The sequence below is a fragment of the Coregonus lavaretus genome (genome assembly GCF_964263955.1).
Source record: "Coregonus lavaretus genome assembly, chromosome: 25".
NCBI classification, from domain to species: domain Eukaryota; kingdom Metazoa; phylum Chordata; class Actinopteri; order Salmoniformes; family Salmonidae; genus Coregonus; species Coregonus lavaretus.
The window spans coordinates 32810568-32838437 of record NC_140012.1 but is presented as its reverse complement, the minus strand read 5'-3'; the positions used below and the strand labels follow the sequence as shown (position 1 = coordinate 32838437).

Sequence of the window (27870 nt, the reverse complement as noted above, 5' to 3'; positions counted from 1 at the left end):
AGTAATTCCAGCCTAAGGCCAAATGGCAAAGCATCCCCTTTACGCGCGTGTAAAGTGTACAAACTCACTAGTCAACTTCTGCAATGACTTGCTGTAAATTGATCACTATAATAATAGCCTATAATTACATCCCCAGTCATAAGAACCCACATGGCAATAGTTTTGTTCCACCCGATGAACTCTCAGATGGTTGCTTGCTCTATTGGGTCTGGGAATGGCGACACAGCCTATGAGAAGAAGAACAGTACATTGGGGAGAGAGAGAAACGCGACTGGGGTGTCGGTGGGAGGGATTATTCCTAGTACGTCCATCGATTTTCAAAGTCTACATTTTCAGTTAGGTTAAGTAGTAGATTCAGGTTCACTCTCATCATAGTCTATCCAAGAGCGCACGGACGGGCACGGGAGCGCACCGCATCCCAACCGTCGCTTGTACCACCACTCGCACCTGATGAGAAACATCTTAGTTCCCATCCTGAATACACAAACTGCCAGTTTAGTTGCGCAAACGCTGCGGAGGAGCTTCATAAATCGGAGTTGAGTTCGTTGGTTTTCTATTATTTAAACACCTGACTAAGTTTGACCATTTGGAGAAAAATTCGAACATCATTCCAAGACCAATCCAGTTGGATTTAAAGTTATGGCATTATCAATGCTGCGCAGCGGTTTGCTTTTGCTGTGTCTGACAACTATCCATACTTGCCATGGTGGCGGACAGGTTTGTAGTCTTCGCACCTTATCATCTGTGTATGGTAGGCAACATGTTTATTACGCTTAGATATGCGTAATTTTGAAGAATATTTTGGTGGAAAAGTTATTGTTTTTTTCCTCAACAACAACCCATGTTGCAAAAGTTACTCTAGGCTACAGTTAATTAGCTCTCTTCAGAGCTCTTTATGTTACGGTCAGTAAAGGAGGCTACATTAACACGTATTAAAATGTCTTGCAGTGTTTTGTTAACTGTAAACGTAGTCCTTCGTGTTCTTCCTCAGACAAAACAAACCATAACTTGGAATTGCTATCCATCCCTGGTATGTTCTAATGTAAAAAGGTTTAGCCATGATTTGAACATGTAGGCTATTATTGTCCATGTCCTCATCACAAATGAGTAAGGACTGTGTTTACAGGATTAAACAAATATCCCATTGAGGAAGGGAAATTACACATTGAAAGTTTATAAGATGGAAGCCATGAGCACTGACTCATGGATGCCTTTTGGCATCTTTGGCCAGGAGTCTAAAACAAGCCATCTGGATATGAGTCCACTGTGTGTGTGTGTGTGTGTGTGCAGGGCTCCAGATTGCGACCATTTAGTTGCATTTTAGTTCAATTTGTAATTGGTTGCATCAGTGCGAACTCCACATTCTACATGGTCACCTCACTCAAAACGTTCTATTTTTTAGGAGGCTAAAATCATGATTTGGTCAAACAGTAAAGTTCATTATCCTCATTGCTGTAATGACAGTGTCTGCCTGCCATCTACGTCTTTCGCTGGGGCCTGCTGCTGTGTGGAGCGAGTGTTCTGATTGCATAACATGTAAAAAAAAAATATTGGGGGGAAACACCGCAGTCAACTGTCTCAGCTCTCAATTTTGAGCTCAATTGCAACTATTTTACAATATATTTTATATGGTTTGCGATAGGCCTATGGAGCTCGAAAAATGCGCATTGGCCATTGAGATTGCATAGGCCTCATTGGGCGGTAGGCTACATCTGCAGTTTGTTTTGGACATTGCACATTTACTGTTAGATTTAACATTTAGAGTTAGCAATCTAGCTATTGTGTTTTGAGTTTCCACTTACTCAGGTGGTGAATTAGCCCCAAATATACTGTATTAGCCTATGATATTAGTACACATAAAGATGCAGGCAAATTCATCTCCATTGAACAAAAACAAACCAGAACATTCTGGAGCCCTATTTTAACAGTAAAATATAACCACAATAGCATGATTGTCAACCCAAAGTGCAAGACAATCACTGGATTAGGTTGCACATAAAAATATTTTGAATAACAACATGAAAAGATGATGAAACAACTTATTTCTTGAATAGCATCTCAGTAGTCTATTATACATTTTAATAAAGCACTATGAATTACTTTATAAGATGAGACAAATGTTTTCTATTGAGTCACGTTGCAGATTTTTTTGGGTGCGACCAAATCATGGGCTGGTGCCATCAGGGGAAAAATGTTAGTCTGAGCCCATGTTTGTGTGTGTGTGTGTGTGTGTGTGTTGCTAGGATGGATATGAGTCCACTACTGTGTCAGTTGGTGGCATTTCCCTTTAGCCTGGGGGAGAGATGTCAAAGAAAATAAAAGAGCACAGGGAAAAAGTCTTATTGAAACATAGGGCCTACTCTTGGGAAATGCCCCTCTGAGAATGTACCTTTGTAAGGGCAGTTCTGCCTCAAGGGCAGAATCAATGTGATTGGTTAAGTTTAGGAAAGTTATTCCAGTACTCACTGTGGGCATTGATTGTCATTTCAAGTATGTAAGGTATGCCCTCACTTGAGAAATTACACTTTTCTACAGACTTGTTAAATATGATTGAAAAGGATTAGCAAACAGCCATTTATTTCACTGTTCTCTGAGAATGCTCTCAAATAGCTCACTGCTCATGGCATCCAGGCTATGTGCTGAAGCTGAATACAAAGCTGGTCCATTCGGGGTTTGTTATCCAAGGAGTCTGTAGGTGTATCCCAAATGGCACCCTATTCCCTATATAGTGCATTACTTTGAATTGGCATTGGTCAAAAGTAGTGCACTACATAGGGAATAGGGTGTCATTTGGGACGCAACCTGTGTCTTTCCTGCCTTGTAAATAGACAGAGCGCCAGGGTTTTGGACAGAGGTCTCACTGACAGACATCTGTCAAACAGCTTTGGTGCAGCTGCTGTATTGTCTGACACTGGAGAAGAAGGATAACAGAGAGAAACAGAGAGAGACAGTGAGAGGTGCATGGTGTGGCGGCCTCTCACATGTTCCTCCAGGTGAATGCCAGGAGGGGTTGGAGGGCTAGCGGAGACAGCTGTGGATAGAAGGGTTCACATGGGTTACTGACTGTACGGGAGGAATCCTGTGTATTACTTTAGAAGTAGTGTACACACATCCAGTAACTTTAAGGGGCAGGTGCACTGTATTGACCAAAAGGTCGTTGTCCGGTTCTTTCTTTCAGGAATTCTGGGTAGGACTTACAGTGGGGAAAAAAGTATTTAGTCAGCCACCAATTGTGCAAGTTCTCCCACTTAAAAAGATGAGAGAGGCCTGTAATTTTCATCATAGGGACACGTCAACTATGACAGACAAATTGAGAAAAAAAAATCCAGAAAATCACATTGTAGGATTTTTTATGAATTTATTTGCAAATTATGGTGGAAAATAAGTATTTGGTCACCTACAAACAAGCAAGATTTCTGGCTCTCACAGACCTGTAACTTCTTCTTTAAGAGGCTCCTCTGTCCTCCACTCGTTACCTGTATTAATGGCACCTGTTTGAACTTGTTATCAGTATAAAATACACCTGTCCACAACCTCAAACAGTCACACTCCAAACTCCACTATGGCCAAGACCAAAGAGCTGTCAAAGGACACCAGAAACAAAATTGTAGACCTGCACCAGGCTGGGAAGACTTAATCTGCAATAGGTAAGCAGCTTGGTTTGAAGAAATCAACCGTGGGAGCAATTATTAGGAAATGGAAGACATACAAGACCACTGATAATCTCCCTCGATCTGGGGCTCCACGCAAGATCTCACCCCGTGGGGTCAAAATGATCACAAGAACGGTGAGCAAAAATCCCAGAACCACACGGAGGGACCTAGTGAATGACCTGCAGAGAGCTGGGACCAAAGTAACAAAGCCTACCATCAGTAACACACTACGCCGCCAGGGACTCAAATCCTGCAGTGCGAGACGTGTCCCCCTGCTTAAGCCAGTACATGTCCAGGCCCATCTGAAGTTTGCTAGAGTGCATTTGAATGATCCAGAAGAGGATTGGGAGAATGTCATATGGTCAGATGAAACCAAAATATAACTTTTTGGTAAAAACTCAACTCGTCGTGTTTGGAGGACAAAGAATGCTGAGTTGCATCCAAAGAACACCATACCTACTGTGAAGCATGGGGGTGGAAACATCATGCTTTGGGGCTGTTTTTCTGCAAAGGGACCAGGACGACTGATCCGTGTAAAGAAAAGATGAATGGGGCCATGTATCGTGAGATTTTGAGTGAAAACCTCCTTCCATCAGCAAGGGCATTGAAGATGAAACGTGGCTGGGTCTTTCAGCATGACAATGATCCCAAACACACCGCCCGGGCAACGAAGGAGTGGCTTCGTAAGAAGCATTTCAAGGTCCTGGAGTGGCCTAGCCAGTCTCCAGATCTCAACCTTATAGAAAATCTTTGGAGGGAGTTGAAAGTCCGTGTTGCCCAGCGACAGCCCCAAAACATCACTGCTCTAGAGGAGATCTGCATGGAGGAATGGGCCAAAATACCAGCAACAGTGTGTGAAAACCTTGTGAAGACTTACAGAAAAAGTTTGACCTGTGTCATTGCCAACAAAGGGTATATAACAAAGTATTGAGAAACTTTTGTTATTGACCAAATACTTATTTTCCACCATAATTTGCAAATAAATTCATTAAAAATCCTACAATGTGATTTTCTGGATTTTTTTTCTCATTTTGTCTGTCATAGTTGACGTGTACCTATGATGAAAATTACAGGCCTCGCTCATCTTTTTAAGTGGGAGAACTTGCACAATTGGTGGCTGACTAAATACTTTTTTCCCCCACTGTATTTGTTATTACATTGGTCTTGTTGGGAGCACAGACAGTCATCTGTGTGGAGTTGGATTGGGATTTGTTTATAACTCTTTAGTTTAGCTTTATTTTATTTTATTTGACCTCATAACCAGGTGGCCACATTCATATACTAATAATACCATGATATGCATGTTATTGGGTCTTGTTGGGAGCACAGATGGTCATCTGTGTGGAATAGGATTTTGATTTGTTTTGATCTCTGAACTCACAACCAGGTCACTACATTACTATAATAATACTACAATGATATAAATGTTATTGGTCTTGTTGAAAACACAGACAGTCACCTGTGCAGCTGTGAAATTGGATTGGGATTTGTTTTGGCGACGGTTGTTTGGCGAATGTCAATATTTGTAACCACAGCCACCACAGAACCCACCCACCACCAGACATTTCAAAGTTGGATTTGGCCTGCGTCCCAAATGGCAACCTATTCCCTACACTCTTAGAAAAAAAGGTGCGATCTAGAACCTAAAAGGGTTCTTCGGTTGTCCCCATAGGATAACCCTTTGAAGAACCCTTTTTGGTTCCAGGTAGAACCCTATTGGGTTCCATGTAGAACCCTTTCCCCAGAGGGCTCTACATGGAACCCAAAAGAGTTCTACCTGGAACCAAAAAGGGTTCTACCTGGAACAAAAAAGGGTTATCCTACGGGGACGGCCAAATATCCCTTTTGGAACCCTTTTTTCTAAGAGTGTATATAGTGCACTACTTTTGACCAAGGCCCATAGTGCTCTGGTCAAAAGTAGTGCGCTATATAGGGAATAGGGTGCCATTTGGGACGTAGCCTTGGCGTTGATCGGGTGATGTCATGAACTACCACAGCTGCGCTTGGGTTGTTAAATCATACCTGCCTCTTCTCATATGTTATGACGATTACACGTACTGTGGATTTTATTGATTTATTGAAGCTTGCTCATTTTAATTGCGTAATAATACTGTCATACTGCAAATCATGGTTTATTTATATGCAAAGACAAAGAACAAAATAAGTTGTGGCTTGTAAAACTGAAAGCCAGCACTCCCTAGTTTCACATTCATTGTTTTCCAGAACTGCATGGACAAACACCACCAAGCACCATATACATGTTCTTCATGTTGTTTTCGTGTTTGACCAGTTATATTTGTATTTAACTTCATCTTATGTTAACATCACAGGAGGCTGCTGAGGGGAGAACGGCTCATAATAATGGCCGGAACAGAGCAAATGGAATGGCATCAAACACCTGGAAACCGTGTGTTTGAAGTATTTGATACCATTCCACTCCAGTCATTATCACGAGCCCGTCCTCCCCAATTAAGGTGACACCAACCTCCTGTGGTTAATATGTACTGTATGTGTCTCTCTGTCTCTAGAACTGCATGGATAAACACCAGGTGGTTGGTGTTCTCCGTCAAATGGAGAAGTTTCTGAAGGGACAGGAGATGAGGTTCACAGAGGGACTACGCATCATGAAGTCCAAACTGGCAACCTTACAGAACTCTGTCTCCAAGCTGCCTCAGGCCGATCAGTCAGCTGGTGAGTAGACAGAGAGGATAACCATTCTCCACCACTCTGCAGCACCTGAAATGAAGCTCTTATATAGCCATGTACAGATCAGCCTAGGGGTTCTTTACGCTATCTTGCTCTCTTACTCTATCTCTAACTCTCTCTCTCCTCTATAGCAGCTGATCAATGATTCATCAATAGAGAAGAAAATTGGAGCACATTGAAGGACAATGGAAGTAGATTTCAGAAATTCTTCTTTATTATTAAAACCAGCAATCTACTTCAATTGTCTTTCGATTTACTCCACTTTTCTCCTCTATTTATGCACCTTGGTTAGAGAGCCACATAGCCTAAAGATCACCTAGCCTGGGCCTGGCCTACTTCCATTGTCCTTAAGAGTGGCTGAATATTCGTCTCTCTACTGCGGAGACATAACATCCTAACCAGAGGGGAAGGGGAGGAGTGTTATCGGCTAGGGAGTAGTGTGTGGTCTACCATCATTGACTTTTGGGGAAATGATTGTATTGTTTACTTGTTTACCATAATGTGCATTGATGGGATCCACATTCCCCCTTCCTGGTGTTGTGGTCACTAAATCAACAAAATAAGGAAACCGTTAGATTTGAAGGTTTAGCTTAAAGTTCAAGTTTCCCACTGAAACCCAAGCTTCTACATAGCACTTAAATGACATGTGAACTCTCTTCGACCTGCTGTTGACCCTTTAGTACATAAACCTCAGGAAGTGTATTGGGTCAATGTGGAAATCGTTGGTCTTGTAGTGGTTTTGTGCTTGTCCAAACAGTTTACCTCTGTCCTTTTGGATCAACGTTTTTTCCTCACCAGACAACAAGTTAGGTTCATCAGGGATTTCTATCAAATTTAGCGATAGCAAGTTCTATTCTATTATTTTCAATTCTATTCTGTGAAAATGGATGAATAGAGTCATTCATCAGCTGCTATATTGAGGAGAGAGAGAGATAGAAAGATAGAGAAAGAGTAAAAGAGAGAACGAGAGAGAGAGAGAAAGAGAGAGAGAGAGAGAGAGAAAGAATGCTCTCATTTACAGCTCTTGGCAGCACAGGGAAAAGTAGATACAATACATTTTCAGGCAACGCAATCACTGTCCGGAGTCTGGACGAAAGAAAAACAGATCAGAACGAAAAATACTGTACTGCACTGTACTGTACCCCTGTTCTTTATTGGTCGGTGATTGTGTATATGGCTGTGAACCGTACATGGAAATGTTTTCCTCAAAAATAATCTCATGAAGGAAACTAGCCACTGTTTAGCCATGTGCTTGCAATTACTTTAAAGATTTCTCTTCTCCTGTTTCTGGTGTTGTATAGTTATACTGAGTGTACAAAACATTATGAACACCTGCTCTTTCCATGACATAGACTGACCAGGTGAATCCAGGTGAAAGATATGATCCCTTATTGATGTCACTTGTTAAATCCACTTCAATCAGTGTAGATGAAGGGGAGGAGTCAGGTTAAATAATTATTTTAAAGACTTGAGACAATTGAGACGTGGATTGTGTATGTGTGCCGTTCAGAAGGTGAATGGGCAAGACCAAAAAATGAAGTGCCTTTTAACGGGGTATGGTAGTAGGTGCCAGGCGCACCGGTTTGTGTCAAGAACTGCAACGCTGCTGGGTTTTTCACGCTCAACAGTTTCCCGCGTGTATCAAGAATGGTCCACTACCCAAAGGACATCCAGCCAACTTGACACAACTGGAAGCATTGGAGTCAACATGGACCAGCATCCATGTGGAACACTTTCGACACCTTGTAGAGTCCATGCCCCAACGAATTGAGGATGTTCTGAGTGCAAAGGAATATTAGGTAATTGTTCTTAATGACCTAGAGTATGTGGACAACTACAAATACCTAGGTGTCTGGTTAGACTGTAAACTCTCCTTCCAGACTCACATTAAGCATCTCCAATCCAAAGTTAAATCCAGAATCGGCTTCCTATTTCGCAACAAAGCCTCCTTCACTCATGCTGCCAAACATGCCCTCGTAAAACGGACTATCCTACTGATCCTTGACTTCGGCGATGTCATTTACAAAATAGCCTCCAACACACTACTCAGCAAATTGGATGTAGTCTATCACAGTGCCATCCGTTTTGTCACCAAAACCCCATATACTACCCACCACTGTGACCTGTACGCACTTGTTGGCTGGTCCTCACTACATATTCGTCGCCAAACCCACTGGCTCCAGGCCATCTATAAATCACTGCTAGGCAAATCCCTGCCTTATCTTAGCTCATTGGTCACCATAGCAACACCCACCCGTAGTATGCGCTCCAGTAGGTATATCTCACTGGTCATCCCCAAAGCCAACACCTCCTTTGGCCGCCATTCCTTCCAGTTCTCTGCTGCCAATGACTGGAACGAACTGCAAAAATCTCTGAAGCTGGAGACTCTTATCTCCCTCACTAACTTTAAGCATCAGTTGTCAGAGCACCTTACCGATCACTGCACCTGTACACAGCCCATCTGAAATTAGCCCACCCAACTACCTCATCCCCATATTGTTATTTATTTTGCTAATTTGCACCCCAGTATCTCTATTTGCACATAATCTCTTGCACATGTATCATTCCAGTGTTAATACTAATTGTAATTATTTTGCACTATGGCCTATTTATTGCCTTATCTCCATAACTTGCTACATTTGCACACACTGTATATATATTTTATATTTTCTGTTGTATTTTTGACTTTATGCTTTGTTTTACCCCATATGTAACTCTGTGTTGTTGTTTTTATCGCACTGCTTTGCTTTATCTTGGCCAGGTCGCAGTTGTAAATGAGAACTTGTTCTCAACTGGCTTACCTGGTTAAATAAAGGTGAAAGAAAATGTTTTGTACACTCAGTGTTTATTATCCCATTAAATTTGATTTAAAAAATCCCTTGAATTAATGAATGCATAAGGGTGGGGGAGGTTCTTACTGTGCTTTCAATTTTAGTTCAAAATTGAAAGCACAGTAAGAACATTCCCTGCGTTTAACTGTACAAACATATGCCTGAAAGATGAGGTATGTTGGTTATGTATCAAAATGCTGCTTCCTGCCATACCTGTGTTCTATAGCGGATTTAACCTGCTACTTACAGTATTTCCATACAATTTTACTTTGGGAGGTACAGTATTATGCAATAGACAGGGTGTGGGGTGTTTATCCCAAAAGCGTAGGCTGTACTGTACTAGGGGTCAAACGTCTTTATTTTGATACAGATTTAGAAAAGCAGCACATACTGATCTAATTACATTAACACCTTGGCTTTCAATTGTAAGTAGTAGGCTAAATCCGCTATAGAACACAGGTATGGCAGGAAGCAGCATTTTGATACATAACCAACATACCTCATCTTTCAGGCATATTTTTGTACAGTTAAACGAATGGGAACATTTGATCAGTGGGTAATTACATTAACACCTTGGCTTTCAATAATGTACATTTGTGGGATTCTTTTCTATTATTGATGCCATTTTATTCTTTATGGGCCTAGTTTCTCTCAATAAAATGGTGATTTGTTGAGAACTATTTGAAGTAGCTGTTTTATTTAGTTTTAGAGCTGGTATTGTTGGTTTCCCCTCGCCTCCAGAACGGCTAGTAGCAGTAATCTGTTGGATTAAATGAGGCATTGCGTCAGTCTTTTCCCATGAAGTGGTCCGAGAGTCCTACAGTACCAACAGTACCCGGTTGACATGTGTATGTCCTCAGGCACTAAATACCACAGGATGCTGGGTGCACGACTCCATATGCATACATGTCTGACAATCTTCTCTCTCCTTCTCTCTTCCTCCCCCTCTCTCCCTCTACCTCCCTCTGTCCTCCCTCCCTCCCTCTTCTCTCTCTACCTCAGCTCCCTCTGTATGCCCCTCCCTGGAAGCCCCTGTCCACGGGCAGAAGTTTGGCTCCAAGTACTTCATCGGTCATGAGGTCCATTTCACCTGTTCCCATGGTTACCATCTGGTGGGCCCCGGGACACGTGTGTGTCTGGAGAACGGGAGTTGGAATGGTGTCAACACCATCTGTAAAGGTACATTACTGTCTGTCTGTCTGTCTGTCCAAATAGGCAATATCGTCAAACACATATCACTTTAGGTGGTGCAGGGCCGAGGAAGACTTGAAGAGATGGGACCCGCACACATTGCACCACCATACCTTTATTTGGCAGTAAGTTAATAACAACGTTCCAATGTGTCTGTCCACTGTCTGTCTGTCCACCTGACACCAGAGCCCATCTCACGCTTTACATTGCAGTTTCCACCAAGACAACATTTGGTCAGTGGCTAGTTTTGCTATTTCCTACACAAACGTTCCTCTTTAAAATGACTTTAGTTTACAGCAGCCAGTCACTGTAAATTGTAAAGGTCACACCACTCCTCTTCTCCTGTTGTTATTTCACTAGTGCTGCTGCCATGGACTCTGTCCTCACAACGCACTGGAATTTACTGCTATTACTGTTAATACCTTTAATCAGCAGTCGGGGGGGGGGGGGGGGGGGACAGAGAGGGCGGCAGAGAGGGGGAAGGGGTGTTAGTAAAGAGTAAGTAGGGATGGTTACAGGGAAAAATGTTTACCACATGCTAATGTTATATCAGAGTGCAATGGTGTATTGAAGCCGTGTTTTCAAAGTATGTGTCTGCACAGTGGCGATCCATCCATTCACCTGTTAGTGCTTAGCTTTTACTACTGACATCACTATCACTTTAAACTCCCATCCTGTTCTTCACAATTTGGCCTATGAAGATTTTCTGATAAACTGTGGTCAGAGTGGCTGCAGCGGCTACAAAAATATGGTTGGCTTACTGCAATGTGACCATGCACACTAAATCTAGGCCGTGTTCATTAGGGCATGCAATGTAAAATGTTTAGCAACGGAAAATGTGTGTTTTTCATTGGACAATTCCAGGTAGTCCCTCTCTTTTTCAGTCTGTTTTCTTTAATTTGCTACCTAATGAAATTAACCCTGCATTAATTATTGGGTTGTGCCAGACAGTGTACCCTCTACTACTCAGAGTTGAGCAACAATAAAAAAGAAATTGAGACAGACTGAAGAGTTAACAGACAGACATTCCTGTAAGGAACTGCTCTGACTGAGCTTGTTTAGTTTGTTAGAAAGAACACTACTGTACAGAAAGCTGGCGTCTGCGACCCAGACCCTTTGTTGTCCTAGAATCTAGAGTAGTCTGTTCAGACAGAGGGCCCTGTAGACTTGTAAAGATTGATGACGGAGGAAGAGAGAGGGAAAGAGGTTTAAAAAAGAGAGAGGAAGAGAGAGATAGAGAGAGAGAGATAGAGGAAGAGAATATGAGGAGGAGAGAAAGGGGAAGAGATGGAGGGATAGAGGGGGAGAAAGACAAGGAGAGGGAGAGAGAGAGAAAAAGAGAGAGAGAAGACGAGAGTGTGTGAGAGAGAGAGAAGGTGCAGAGTGAAAAAGACCTGACCTATAAGAGGGAGGGAGAGGGATAGATAGAGGGAGAGAGAGGGAGAGGGATAGATAGAGGGAGAAAGAGGGAGAGGGATAGATAGAGGGAGAGAGAGGGAGAGGGATAGATAGAGGGAGAAAGAGAGAGAGGGATAGATAGTGGGAGAGAGAGGGAGAGGGATAGATAGAGGGAGAAAGAGAGAGAGGGATAGATAGAGGGAGAGAGAGGGAGAGGGATAGATAGAGGGAGAGAGAGGGAGAGGGATAGATAGAGGGAGAAAGAGGGAATGAGAAATAAGGATAGAAGGAGAGCACAGTGCCTGGGTCTTTAGCTCTGTGGGCTAACTGTACTTTGAACGAGAGTAATATAGAGGGATAGATAGAGGGAGAGGGAGAGAGAAAAGAAAGAGGGAAAGATGTAGGTCTTTGCCTCTGAGGGCTAACTGTATTTTGACTACTCTCCTAATCTGATGGTGTTTATTTGCCTTCCCCGGGGCCACCTGACCACAGGACAGGTACAGATGTATAGACCTATTTCACTCCCCGGGATATTTTTAAACTCCTTTTCCACATATTTTACATTTTTCATCCTCTCTCTCTCAATAGTCTCAATAGTGCTTTTTTAAAGCCAAACTCTAAATTTAGACATCTTATGTATGTATAGGGCTACCCCCCTTTTAACTCATCTACAGAGATGATATTGTGCAAGTTGGGTCTTTTCCTGGTCGTTTTAAACATCAACATCACCGTCTCCTTAGAGACCTAAGCACACACTGACTGAACTGACTGTACCACTTGGGATGTGTCTCAAATGGCGTCCTATTCCCTATTTAGTGCACTACTTTTGACCAGAGCCCTATGTGAATAGGGTGCCATTTGGAATGCAACCTTAGAATGTCTCGGCTAGTGCCAGTAGCGATGGCCGGGCTGGCAGAGATGTGAGCCATCAATAGCATGCTTAACATAGTTGCTGCTATCAGACCATGGGCCGTGGTTCTGTAATGAAATGTGTGCGTGCTGCATGGATGGACTTAACCTCTGCCTCCTGGAACCCCTGGACAAAGAGACTGTAGGGAGAAACAGCATGGATGGACTTAACCTCTGCCTCCTGGAACCCCTGGACAAAGAGACTGTAGGGAGAAACAGCATGGATGGACTTAACCTCTGCCTCCTGGAACCCCTGGACAAAGACACTGTAGGGAGAAACAGCATGGATGGACTTAACCTCTGCCTCCTGGAACCCCTGGACAAAGAGACTGTAGAGAGAAACAGCATGGATGGACTTAACCTCTGCCTCCTGGAACCCCTGGACAAAGACACTGTAGGGAGAAACAGCATGGATGGACTTAACCTCTGCCTCCTGGAACCCCTGGACAAAGAGACTGTAGGGAGAAACAGCATGGATGGACTTAACCTCTGCCTCCTGGAACCCCTGGACAAAGAGACTGTAGGGAGAAACATATTAAAATGAAGGGGCTAGTTATTTTACAGTAGCCCTGCTGCCAATCCTGGACTGCGTCCCAAATGACATCCTATTCTCAACTACTTATGGGCCCTGGTCAAAATTGCACTACATAGAGAATATAATGCCATTTGGGAAGTAATCGTTATTATAGCAGCAACACAGAGAGGGGAAGGGAAATAGGGGAATGCGCCCCGCTCTGGAATGCAGTCTAGTACAGGTGTTTTCTGTGTCCTCTGAGACATTTAATGCCACTTTAACGAGGGGTTCATTCAGTGAGGGCTCTGAGCTTCAGGAACAATGAAGAATGGACCTTTTCTTCTGATCCCCTTATCTGTTTATGTGAGGCTTGGAACCCCTTTTAGCTGGTCAGCTGGCGGACTCACGGGATGGGCTGCCTTCTCCCTTTCAGCTTGGCTTTCAGGGGCTGCTCCAGCTCAGACAAAGTCACCCTGAATGGGGCGTGTGTGTGTGTGTTATTCCTCCCCCTAGCAGTAGAGAAATCTAATCAAAGTTTATTGTTCGCGTACACAGTTTAGCAGATGTTATAGCGGGTGCAGCGAAATGCTTATGTTACTAGCTCTTAACAATACAGTAAAATATCAAACAAGTACACACACACAAAAATAGAAATCAAGAGTATGTTACAGTCCCTTATGTCTCTCTGGAAAGAGATCCTCGCTCTGAGCGCATCTACTTTATTGTCCAGGGACTGAATGTTAGCGAGTAATATACTCGGAAGCGGTGGATGGTTTGCTTGCGGCCTGAGTCTGACTACATTTACATTTTAGTCATTTAGCAGACGCTCTTATCCAGAGTGACTTACAGTTAGTGAGTGCAAACATTTTTCATACTGGCCCCCCGTGGGAAATGAACCCACAACCCTGGCGTTGCAAGCGCCATGCTCTACCAACTGAGCTACAGGGGACCCCATCAACCTTTTTTTGGTTTAGCACCCAGGATGAATGGGGCTGCTTCGGGAAGTTCGAACAAAGGATCCACAAAAATGTGTCAGACCCCCAGTAGTCCTGCTTCAGCCATTCCACCAATTCAGAGAGAGGTGGCGGTGGATACAGGGTGGGGGGATGAGGGGTAGAGTAGGGTGTGGGTGTGTGTATTATTCTTAGATCCACTACTCTCAAGAGACAGACAGCTTTCTTCTCATTTCCAATGAAAACATTGTCCACTTTGCAGCTAACTGAAGAAGCGTTTTTGTTCTAATGGATTAAGTTTCCACGTTAGAGGAATAACCTTTTCTCCATATTTATAAATCAGTAAAAACCTCTTCTAGGGAGTTTTTCACGTGTTATAAGCAATTACATAAACACACAAACTCCTAACATTACAATTATACAATAATTAAAACCATTGTAAAACCATTAAAACCATGAGTCATGTGTAGCTCAGTTGGTAGAGCATGGCGCTTGCAACGCCAGGGTTGTGGGTTCGATTCCCACGGGGGACCAGTATGAAAAAATTTGTGCAGTGACTGTAAGTCGCTCTGGATAAGAGCGTCTGCTAAATGACTAAAATGTAAAATGTAAATGATGCTAATAAAACCATGCCAACAGTCTCTGGAGAGCTTTGTTCATCATGCTCACCCCACAAATCACCATCCATCCATTTCTCCATCTATGCAAGTCCATTTAGCTCAAACAATACCCCTTCTTTATACAGTATGAATCAGGACTGAAACATTTAATCTCTCATTTCAAGCACTTTGAACGGTGAGGCTGGAGACTTGAAGGGGAGTATTGATGGGGAAAGGAATGAATTGTCCTCTGTCTGTAAATGATGCTACCAGGTTAGTCTGGTCTCAATCTGCTGTATTAGGTATCACCCATCCCCTGGACAGAGAGCAGACATACAGCCCCTAGATGGGGCTGAGACAAGTAGAGAGCTAACAGTAGGCTCATTCATGTGTGGGACAAAGTATGTATTTTCAACAGTTTCAACCACAGAATTAAATAGAACACTAGAATGGACATTGGCTTTCCAGACAATGTGACTAATGGGCAGCCATCTTGGTAAGGGAAATCTTTCATTATTTCACCTCTCCCTTATGTCTATAGATGTCAGTGAGTGCTCCAGTAACCCATGCCAGAACGGAGGGACCTGTGTGGAGGGAGTCAACCAATACAAGTGCACCTGTCCACAGAGCTGGAGTGGATCCAACTGTCAGCACCAGACACAGACAGGTCAGCAGTACCAGACTTCATACACATGAGAGCCTACCATAGGACATAGGATCTAGAGACAATTGCATGATATTGCTATTTGTTACTATCTCACATATGATGTTCTGTTGTACATACTGTATTTGTGGATATCTGTGCATTGTTGTTAGTATGTGTTGTGTTGTGGTATGTCTGTCTATGTGTTGTCAAGTCCTTGATATGTGTATGTCCTTGTCTTTGTTGTTTGTCCATGTATTGTCATGTACGTCTGCACGGTTGTGTTGTGGTTGTGCTGTGATTGTATTTGTGCCTGTGCTTTTTGTGCATGGTTGTGGTTGTGTTGTCCAGTGGTGCACAGGCCCTCTCCGGGCCGCCGGGCGAAGTTTAAGCTCCTCCCTCTCCCTCTCTCGCGTTCAGCGCCGCCCGAGTGGAGCGTCATGAACGACCCGGCATTCAGCAGACGACCCCGTTGTGCCAAGGTGGACAGAGCCCAACACTGTAGCTGCGACGCTGGCTTTCACATGAGTGGTACTTCGGACAACAGCATCTGCCAGGGTGAGACAGTCAATGTGATGCTGTGTTTCATATGAGTGGTACTTCGGACAGCAGCATCTTCCAGGGTGAGACGGTCAATGTGATGCTGTGTTTCATATGAGTGGTACTTCGGACAGCAGCATCTGCCAGGGTGAGACAGTCAATGTGATGCTATGTTTTATATGAGTGGTACCTCAGACAACAGCATCTGCCAGGGTGAGACAGTCAGACAGTGATCTAGCCTGGTTAGTTTGGTTATATTAACATGGTTAGTCTTGTTCAGTCTGGTTTAACCAGGCTATGCCAAAGTGGACAGAGCCCAACACTGTAGCTGTGATGCTGTGTTTCATATGAGTGGCACCTCAGACAACTCCCATCTGCCAGGGAAAGACTGGCCTTATCCAGAAACAACCCCTAGCATCTAGCCCCTACCCACTAAACACTAGTTAGGATCTGAGAGGATTGGATAGATTTAAGAAATATGGTGGCGATATCTCCACCTTCCAATAATTTGAAAGATAACAAATACTATTTGAACCCAGGTCTGCTGCTTGACATGGCTGCAATGTCCAGACCCTGGAGCACCCCTTTCCCTCTCCTGTGCTGTTCCAGGGATGTCATGTTATTGGTCCTGGCTCTTAATTAGGCATTAAACAACTCTCTCCTGACCCCATCCCAGACAGCCAGACAGAACAGATGAGAGAATCGACAGAGGGGCTCTTGCTTTTACCCCAAATCCTTCTACCTACTGTATCCTTCTACCTATCCCTCTCTTTGTGAGGACAAATGCTGGGAGACGCGAAGTAAGTACAGGGAGTGAACATTTAATATATACAGACATGAAACAAAACACGGACAGCGTCTGGACAGGGGAAACATAACAACATCAATGCAGACACGGGGATCAAACTGAGGAACAGACAGATATAGGGGAAGTAATTAAGCAGTGATGAAGTCCAGTTGAGTCCAATGAAGCGCTGATGCGCGTAACAATGGTGACAGGTGTGCGTAATGATGGGCAGCCTGGCGCCCTCGAACGTCAGGGAGGGGGAGTGGGAGCAGGCGTGTGTCACGACGTCCGCCGAGGCTGCCTCCCCTCCTTGTTCGGGCAGGCTTCGGCGTTCGTCATCACCGGCTTACTAGCCACTGCCGCTCCATAATTCATCATTCCATTTGTCTTGTCTTGTCAATTACACACACCTGGTTCTTATCCCCTCATTAGTCTGTGTATAAGTGTTCCCTCTGCCCCCCTTGTCCTTGTTTGTGATTGTTATTTGTGAGAGTAGTGTAGCTCGGTGGAGCTACTTGCACTTTGTATTGCCGGAGTAGATATTTCCCCAGTGCCTGTATATTGTTGGAGTATCCCGTACCGTGTATTGCCAGGGTAGATAGTTCCCCTGTACCTGTTTTCGTGTGTCGCTATCCAGCGCAATTGTGTACGACGGAATAAACTCTGTATTCTGTGATTTACCCTCCTGCGCCTGACTCCTTCTATCACACTCATCACAGCGTGACAGTCTTTCTATTCTTCTGTGCTGTATTCCTGTCTCGATCCTTGTAAATATATGACTCAAGGGCAGGAATGATCAACTAGATTCAGGCTCGGGACAATTTCTTCTTGAGCGGATGGTCGGGGGGGCTGGAACATAATTACAAATAATTTGTAAACTGCAAATTGACCGCAAGAAGCCCATACAAATACAATATTTGACTAAAACATAATCATTTCAAACCTTCTTTACATTTCTATACGATCAAATATCTCTCTATTATGTGTGGAAATACTTGGGAACCGATTTCCAAAATAAAAATCACTTGGAGCTGATTTCCTGGTGTTTTTATAGTCTTTTATGTCCAACCATGAAAATAAATCAATGTTTGTTTTTTGCTCCGAAAACTTGAGGGGCCAAATGAAACCACTCTCCCCCCTCCTCTCTCTCCTTCTCCCAGATGTGAACGAGTGTGAGGTGTACCGGCTGGACCAGGGGGGCAAGCTGTGTGTGTATGAGTGTGTCAATGTCCCTGGCTCCTACCAGTGCTCCTGCCCCAGAGGCTACAAGCTGCTGCCTGATGGAAGGAGCTGTGAGGGTGAGTGACAGGAGGGTAGGAGGGTGTGAGGGGATGGAGGGGGGAAGGGAGGGTAGGAGGGGATAGAGGGATGCGGGCAGAATGGAGGGTAGAAGGGAATGGAGGGATGCAGGGTGGAAGGGGGGTAGGATGGGATGGAGGATAGGAGAGGATGGAGGGCGGTAGGGAGGGTAGGAGGTAGAGGTCTTCATGGTTTCAACAGACCCGAAATTCCAAAATCCACCAGGGACCCAAGCCGGTCCTAGTCCTAGATTCTGACTTTTGTCTTGGATCTGGGTCTGGTCTGATATAATTGCCAGGGGTCTCTGGGATGTGCAATTAAAATGTATTAACAGACTGGACCCGATTGCACCTGTACTCAGTTAATTTAGTGTTTGTGTGATGAGAACGCGAGCTTGTTATCTGAGTCAGCCAATTGCAACTCAATAAAACGTATAGCTTATATCCAGCTGAAACTGGTTCCGGCTATTCGCCTCAAGTGCGCCTGCTGCTGAGGAGAGAGAGCGAGAGAGTGAGTGAAAGGAGCCTTGGCCTAGGCTACTGTTGATTGCGAAGTTGGTCCTTTTTCATTTAAGAAAATGTTCAGATAGAGGAGAAAGAGTATAGTGAAAAGAAGCCGAGAAGGGGAATGTTCTCGGGGACGACAAGGGGAATGTCCTCAGGGACGACAAGGGGAATGTCCTCGGGGACAAGTTTGAATTTTGTAGTGGACAAAGATGAGAAGAACGTTGGCGTGGCTGTGTGCAACTCGCTATTCAGGTTTGATGCAATTTTCTACCTTTTTTATTGATTTATTTTCGTATTCATTATCAATTGTTTAGTCGTTAATATTATTGTAAATCATTATGATTATTATGATTATGATTATGATTATTATTGTTGGACTATTTAATCATCAAAACCAGTTCTTTAAATAGCCTATGCAAAAAGTGTTTTGTTTCTTTTTGTTGAGACATTTTCGTGGCTAAATTCAGTTCTGTCTTTAATTTTGTACTCCGAATTTAGTTTAAGGTTAAAAGTAGGCCTGTTGTAAAATAAATAGTATTAGCCTCTTGCTGTCATTTGTTGGGTAGGCCTACGGTAGGCAATTGCCTTTGTTGGTAATTAATGTAATGCCGCAATATAATAACCTATTTGTATTTTCCCTATAAACAATGACTTGACTTACTTTTGATATTACCCTGATAAAGTTAAACAACGTTTGTGAAGGTTTGGTGTGGTATGGCTATTATTAGGCTTAGCTACAGCAGGCCTATAAAGGCAATGCGCACCGGCACTCCAACTGACTCCAACTGACTCCAACTGACTCCAATTGACTCCTCTAGATGCACACACACACTACATGTTAATGTTTTTAAATGTATGTAAGTTACATTGTAAAGTATTTTGTCTGTCATGTATTTTTCGTTATGTGTCGGACCCCAGTAAGACTAGCTGTCGCCATTTCCTTCGGCTAATGGGGATCCTAATAAATCAAATCAAACATCTTGAGGAAGAATGTTTTAGGACTACCAGAGTTACTCCTTTAATCTAACAATAATGCGTATCATTATCAAATATATTCTGAGCGAAAATTCACGAATTAGCGTCCTTCTGTACACCTATATCTGTATAGCAGTAGTAGCCTATCTGACAAGTATAAATAAATCCATGTCGATGTCGGGAACATGGCGCCGGCATATCTCTATCTTCCTCTCGGTCTCTCTAGGGCTAGGCCTAAGCTTGTCTCCTTTAATATTTATTTTTTAAATATTAATATTATACTGTGGACACTTAGGCCTTATGCATGCAATGCCCTGATGCATGTAGCCTATCGCTCAAATCTCCAACAGCTGAACCGTGAGGTAGACAACTATTGTTTTAGGAAAGTAAAAACCAATAAAACAAAAGACTACTATCGAAACACAACTAACGTTAATAGTTTTTTGGGTAATTTGTTATAGGCAGTTTTTAAGGACAAATAACTGTGGATCATTTGGCCAATATCGCTTGTTTATTGATGGCGCTGGCAGTGCCCAGTTGGAGGTGTCTTTCTCTCTCTCTTTCTCTCAGGATCTGAACAGGTCTGTCGAATCCCAAACAGCACGGGTCTGTTTTGGTCTGTTTTCCACTGTGCTTTTCGGAAAGGGTGTGACTGTCCTCGGTTTCGTTCGGAATATATATATATATATATATACAGTATATGCATATCGGGTCGGGTGGGAAAGCCACGGATCCATTTCGGAACGGATCCAACTTTTTGGACCGGTGAAGACCTCTAGTAGGAGGGGATGGAGGACAATGGCCCATTCATTTCCATGGGTTTTGGCTGTGGCTCTATGCATGGGGCTGCAGCGCTGGGCTTATAACTACAAAGCTACAGGCAGGGAGGGCCAGACGGGCTGTGTCTGGAAACGTTAGCTGTCAAATCCTTGTGTCCTTGCTTCCTTGTGCTTTGAGAGGAATTGAGTAAACAAGGCTGGAGGATGGAGGAAGCAATGATTTGATGGCTGGGTCATTCATACCATCTATAGCCTTTTGGACCACATAACTTTTCTGGGGAAAAGTACCCTATATTTTTCATTTGTTTAGCATTCTATCAGAAAAAGGACTTTCAGAAAAACATATTGGTCAAGCTCAGGCACTTAAATCTCTAGATGCATAATACACTACAGTCATTGCATAATCCTAACATGGTGGAACCTAACAGGGTGGAAATATGGAACCTAAATTAGCCATATCTCTGTGGGTGATTGAGACTAAAGGAAAAATCCACCCAAAACCACTAATTCCTATAATTTACAGTGTTACATAACACAATATGTTTCTCATAGAAGTTGATGAATAACACCCGTGGTCCCCGAGTGGCGCAGTGGTCTAAGGCACTGCATCGCAGTGCTAGCTGTGCCACTAGAGATCCTGGTTCGAATCCAGGCTCTGTCGTAGCCGGCCGCGACCGGGAGACCCATGGGGCGGCGCACAATTGGCCCAGCGTCGTCCAGGGTAGGGGAGGGAATGGCCGGCAGGGATGTAGCTCAGTTGGTAGAGCATGGCGTTTGCAACGCCAGGATTGTGGGTTCGATTCCCACGGGGGGGCCAGTATGAAAAAATATATATAAAATAATAATGTATGCACTCACTAACTGTAAGTCGCTCTGGATAAGAGCGTCTGCTAAATGACTAAAATGTAAATGTAATGTAAATGTCATGGGAACATGGCAAAAACACCTACATTGTCACGCCCTGGCTCGGGGGACTCTTAAATGTTGAGCCAGGGTGTGGAATTTCTGTTACATTTTCTATGATTTCGTTCTAGATCGTTTATTTCTATGTTGGCCAGGGTGGTTCCCAATCAGAGGCAGCTGTAGCTCGTTGTCTCTGATTGGGGACCATACTTAGGCAGCCTGTTTTCACTAGTCATTTGTGGGATCTTGTTCCGTAAGGTTTGTGTTATGACCTAGGACTTCACGTATCGTTTGTTTTGTTGTTTTGGTTCTTGTTGTGTACACTTAATAAAGTATGTACGCCTATCACGCTGCGCCTTGGTCCGCATCTGTTGACGATCGTGATAGAAGATCCCACCTTGACTGGATCAAGCAGCGTGACGAGGAGAGAGGATGGACTTGGGAGGAGAGGAGAGAGAGTCTGGCGAGAGGGATGGAGGCTATGATCACGGGGGAGAGACAAGCCCAATAATTTTTTAGGGGGGGGGGCTCACGCCGTGGACGACGAGGCAGCAGGAGGCCGCGATAGAGCGGTTCAGCCGGTTAGCAGAGGAGGCCACCGGGTTACGGGGGCTATTGGTCATGAGGGAGAGGGAGAGTGTAGAGGCACGGCGAGAGGAACTGGTTAGGCAGCAGAAGGAGCGGAGGTTTAGAAGGAAACCCAGTCCCGCTCCTCGCACCAAGCAAGTGGTGTGTGTCACCAGTCCGGTCCGGCCCGTTCCTGATTCCCGCACAAGGCCAGTGGTGTGTGTTCCCAGTACGGTCCGGCCCGTTCCTGCTCCCCGCACTAAGCCTGTGGTGCGCGTCGCCAGCCCGGTCCGGCCTGTTCCTGCTCCCCGCACCAAGCCAGTGGTGCGCGTCGTCAGCCCGGTCCGGCCCGTTCCTGCTCCCCGCACCAAGCCAGTGGTGCGTGTCGCCAGCCCGGTCCGGCCCGTTCCTGCTCCCCGCACCAAGCCAGTGGTGCGCGTCGTCAGTCCGGCACTGTCCGTGCCTGTTCCACCGGTGCCTAGTCCGGCACCGGTCAGCTGCTCCACACCGGAGCCAGAGCAATCCGCTCCACCGGTGTCCAGTCCAGCTCCGGCCAGCGGGGCCAGACCAGACCAGGGGCGCTACGGGGGGGTAGAGAGAGAGTGGTGGTCACGCCCGGAGCCGGATCCGCCTCCGAGGCGGAATGCCCACCCGGCCCCTACCCCGTTGTGTTGGTGTGGCGCGGTCGCAGTCCGCGCCTTTGGGGGGGGGGGTACTGTCACGCCCTGGCTCGGGGGACTCTTAAATGTTGAGCCAGGGTGTGGAATTTCTGTTACATTTTCTATGTTTTCGTTCTAGATCGTTTATTTCTATGTTGGCCAGGGTGGTTCCCAATCAGAGGCAGCTGTAGCTCGTTGTCTCTGATTGGGGACCATACTTAGGAAGCCTGTTTTCACTAGTCATTTGTGGGATCTTGTTCCGTAAGGTTTGTGTTATGACCTAGGACTTCACGTATCGTTTGTTTTGGTTCTTGTTGTGTACACTTAATAAAGTATGTACGCCTATCACGCTGCGCCTTGGTCCGCATCTGTCGACGATCGTGACATACATCCACTGAAAAAAAAGTTTTCAAAATGCAGAAAATTGTGTTTTTAAGGTAAAGGGCACCTGACCTTATATTTAAAGCCTTTTGGAATCCACCTTTTACACAATTTTACATTCAATAAGAAGTTATATTTTCTGGGAACAGAAAAGGCACCGCATTGTAGGAATGCTGTAGCTCAGTTGGTAGAGCATGGCGCTTGCAACGCCAGGGTTGTGGGTTCGTTTCCCACGGGTGGCCAGTATGAAAATGTATGCACTCACTAACTGTAAGTCGCTCTGGATAAGAGCGTCTGCTAAATGACTAAAATGTAAATGTAAAATGTAGGAATGACCCAGCTAGACACAGCCTGGTTCCTGGCTATGGCTCTGTATAATGGGTATAATGGGGCTGATGGGGTTGTGGTGCTTATCACTCCTAAGCTACAGGGAGAGCAGTGATTTACATGATTTACTCTGCTTGCTAGACCCATTAGGACACACCAATGGAGCTTCCAGTACATTAATAAAGGTGAAATCCTTCCTCCAGCCTCTCTCCCCTGACCCCTGTCCGTAGTCCTCAGTCCAGTTTCATCTGTAGCTTCTCACACTGCTCTGCTGCTGGCCAGTGGAATGGATGAGAGAATGGTAGAGGAAGGATGGAATAGAAGGATGGAGAGAATAAAGGGATAAACAAATCATGGTTTAGCTTAGCTATGGATGGAGAGAGAGAGAGAGAGCAAGAGAGAGAAAGAGAAGACTGGTGGCTGTATGTATTTCTGTGGATGTGTTCAGGGCCCAGCCTTTCTCTCTGGCCTGGCCATAGTCTCTACTCCCCAGTCCAGTTTCATCAGCTCCCCTGTAGCTTATGAAGCGTTACCTTCTCTGCTGGCCAGCGGAAGAACAGATGACCTCACTACTTCCCAGCAGAACAGACCAGAAGGAATGTCTTGATCCAGGATGTGAGACGAGTCGTTTGGGGGAGACTAAACTGAACAACCAAATAAACAGTCAGTCCCACAGTCCTCTAGTCTAGCCCTCCTGTCCGCCTGCCCCGACGATGGTAACCAGGAAGCAGGGTGCCAGTCAGGCGGGTCAGAGGCTGGACGTCTCAATCTTTATTTCTCTGTTTAATTTATTCTCTCATTCTCTCTCTCTTTCTTTCTCTCTGTCCTACCCCCCCCCCCCCCCTCTCTCACTCTCCCTCTCTCATCTCTCCCCCTCTCTCTTTCATTCCTCTCTCATGGTGTCCTCCAGATGTGGATGAATGTCTGACCCAGCAGCACAACTGCAGTAGAGGAACAACATGTATCAACACTGGAGGAGGGTTCCAGTGTGTGAGCCCTGAGTGTCCCCGATCACACGGCAACATCAGCTACGTCAAGACGTCTCCCTTGTAAGTAGATACAGATAGACACCCCCTGGTCTGTGTCTGTGTCTGTGTCTGTGTCTGTATTATTCCTCCCCCAGCAGTAGAATAATGTGTCAGACCCCCAGTAGTCCTGCTGTAGGCATTCACCAATCCAGAGAGAGGTGGCGGTGGATACTGCCACGCTGTGTGTGTTATTCTTAATCCCGTGATAGAGCCACTACTCTCAAGTGACAGACAGCTTTCTTCTAATTTCCAATGATAATATTGTCCACTCTGCGGCCAAATGAAGAAACTTTTTTGTTTTGCAATTATTAAGTTTCCAATCTAGAGGGATAGCCAGATATACAGTATATCTTCTGCATACTTATTCAATTGCTATAGGTTTTAGGGAAACAAACACACAGTCACTGGAAGGCGTGTGTCTCTTAAAATGATACAGGAACTCATAGGAATGCTCATAAAACCAGACCAGTATGACTTAAACAAATTATGTGAGTAGAAAAATCTCAAAACAATACAGTTTCTTCATACAGGACGAATCAGGACTGAAACATCTCGTCTCTCATTTCAAACACTTTGACCAGGGATGCTTGACCGAGTACTAACGGGGAAAGGAATTCATTGTTCTCTGTTTGTAAATGATGGTACCAGATTGTGTGTGTTTCATTCTGTGTGCTGTGTACTCATTTGTATGTTCATGTCACTAGAGTCTATCGCTCTCAAAATAAGTCAAAATGACATCAACAACTCCTCTCTTCTCCCCCACAGTCAGTGTGAGAGGAACCCCTGTCCCATGGAGAGTCGTTCCTGTCACCTGGCTCCTAAGACGGTCTCCTTCCACTACCTCTCCCTCCCCTCTAACCTCCAGACCCCGGCTACCCTGTTCCGCATGGCGACTGCCGCCGCCCCCGGCCGCCCTGGCCCAGACAGCCTGCGATTCGGCATCGTTGGGGGCAACAGCCGCGGGATGTTCGTGATGCAAAGGTCGGACCGCCAGACGGGTGAACTGATCCTGGTTCAGGGGTTACGAGGACCGCAGGATATCAGTGTTGATGTGGATATGTCCGAGTATAGTGACCGCACCTTCCAGGCTAAGCATGTGGCGAAGGTGCATGTTCTTGTGTCGGCGTATAACTTCTGAGGAGGATGGACAGACATGAGGAACAAGTGAGAGGGACAGAAGGAGGGAGAAGGAGAAGGATAAAAAAAATAGCAATGGAGGGAGGGAGAAACGAGTGAGAAGGACAGAGGGAGAAGGAGAAGTTAAAAGAAAATGAGAGAGAGGGACACAGACACAGAATTGTTTGGACTGACGTTGACTATAAAGTATATTAGTGAAGATGTAACTGAAATGAATGAATGGTTGATTGAGGGAGTTAATGAATGAGTGTGAGTGACTAAACATTTGTAAAACAAACTGACAAAGTGGTAATGGAATAGTAATATTATTTTTCTTTCATTCGCTCAGTAGTTGGGCCCTGGGGTTGCCATAGTGACCGGAGGCGGCGCTCGTGTATGTGCAATGCCATTGGCTAGATCTGTCTAAAGGCCCACTCCTTAATTTACTCCACTTAGTTTTCGTTAAAGCTGATGATCAAAAACGGCTGTAAATATCACAGAGTAGGCCTTTAAGAGTCATGAACCCCTGTCTACTTCCAAAGTGTCACCCTATTTCCTATTAAGTGCACTACTTTTTAGTGCACTACGTACGGAATGGGGTGCTATTTGGGATGCACACCCTGTATAACATGGCTCTGATTTATCTGAATATTTTGTTGCTGTTGTTTATTGTTACATACTCAGTGATTCAATGCAGTGTGCTTTTACAATTTCTATCATTTACACCTGTTTTTTTACTGGCTTGCTTCGTGAGGACCTAAACTCTTAGAACAACTAAGAGCGGTTTTTATTTAGTTGAGTTTTTTATATTGTACTTGGACATATTTCTTCTATGCTCATATTCGGTATGTTATTAAGATATGATGTAATTATTACATGGTAACTACAGTGATTTGGCAGCCTTGCCAATGCAGTGTACAATATATCAGGCATCTAATGTTTTAATAAGTCATTACTATTGCACATAACTATTTCTCCATACATGAAATAAAGACGGTCCTACAATACTAGTTTAGTCCCTATCCCAAAATGCAGTATACAGTGAGGAAGGTCAAGTGATCAGCAATATGATCAGCAATGTTCAGGACTAAAATAGAATAAAACATGTTTATCAGGAAAGTCCATTGGCAGTACAGACCAGAATGCAGGTCAAAGCCTGTACATACTGGACTGTTGATCAGTATTAGAACCAAAGGAATGTCAGGTCAGAGTTTTCATTTTGACTGGAGTAATAGCCATCAGGAAATGAAAGATATACCTCAATGTGTTTTTCAATTATATATTTGTCTGAGAGAGAGGGGGGAGGGGGGGGGGGTAATGTTCACCACATGTGCTTTCTCTCTCGTCTTTCTTACTCTGTCTTTGGCCACTCCACTCCTCCACTCCTCCACTCCTCCACTCCCATCTCCACCCGTCCCAGGGATTCAATTGCAATAAAGGAGATCAAAAGAACCGCAAGCTTCCAGGGTGGAGGGATGGAGGAGTGGTGATGTGGAGGGGTGGAGGAGTGGAGGAGTGGAGATGTGGAGGGATGGAAGGATGGAGGAGTGGAGGGGTGGAAGGATGGAAGGATGGAGGAGTGGAGTGGTGGAGGGATGGAGGAGTGGAGGAGAGAGAAAAGAGAAAAACATGCCCTTTTTGTACACCACTACACCCGACTCAAAATGACAATGTTCTTTAATGGCAGACTCAAGACTTCCTTTTATAATTATTGGTAACATGCCTCCTGCTCTCAGCTTGCTGTCCTCATTTGAAGCTGTATGCTTGGACTGTTTGATGATGCACACATGTTTTGTAGAAGTTCAGAGCATGGGGATATTGCTGGAGACAGTTGGAGAGGAGAGTGCTGACTAGTCTGGGTAACACCTAACTCTCTGAGTCCTCCTGACTTCAGAGTTTGGAATGGCTCTTTGATGTTGTCGGCACAATGCATCGATAATGTGCTTTTACTGGTTGACTCTCCTCTGTGTCTTTCTCACTCAAACACCCACATGCACAGCCACACACAGCCCCCGAGCGCCACCCCCTTCCATTACAACGCTTTGGATTTTCAAATCCAAACAATGAGAGGTCTCAACCCCAGAGGAAAAAAACAAATTTGAACCAATCAAACCCGTTGCACAATTTCTGAGTGAATATTGCATTAACAAACAGCCTCTTTTCCAGACTGGTGTGTTCATAACTCTCCCTGCGCTGTGAGTCACGTGCGTCGCGTCAGCCAAGCTAAGTACAGACTGGGCTGGGCTACATAACTAAACCACCACACTAGACTACATAACTAAACCACTACACTAGACTACATAACTGGGCTACATAACTAAACCACCACACTAGACTACATTTACATTTACATTATTTAGCAGACGCTCTTATCCAGAGCGACTTACAGGAGCAATTAGGGTTAAGTGCCTTGCTCAAGGGCACATCGACAGATTTTTCACCTAGTTGGCTCGGGGATTAGAACCAGCGACCTTTCGGTTACTGGCACAACGCTCTTAACCACTAAGCTACCTGCCAAACCACTACACTAGACTACATAACTGGGCTACATAACTAAACCACCACACTAGACTACATAACTAAACCACTACACTAGACTACATAAC

General features: G+C 44.6%; 1 protein-coding gene across 1 annotated transcript; it reads left to right on the top strand.

The window, feature by feature from the left end:
* The first annotated feature begins 169 nt into the window (after window positions 1–169).
* fbln7 (fibulin 7) lies at window positions 170–26525 on the top strand. Its single transcript, XM_084141682.1, has 8 exons — window positions 170–717; window positions 6182–6344; window positions 10193–10369; window positions 15296–15421; window positions 15818–15955; window positions 17885–18022; window positions 24031–24169; window positions 24914–26525. The coding sequence occupies exons 1-8, from the start codon at window positions 640–642 to the stop codon at window positions 25284–25286; spliced, it is 1332 nt and encodes a 443-aa protein (XP_083997808.1). The 5' UTR covers window positions 170–639; the 3' UTR covers window positions 25287–26525.
* The last annotated feature ends 1345 nt before the right edge of the window (window positions 26526–27870 follow it).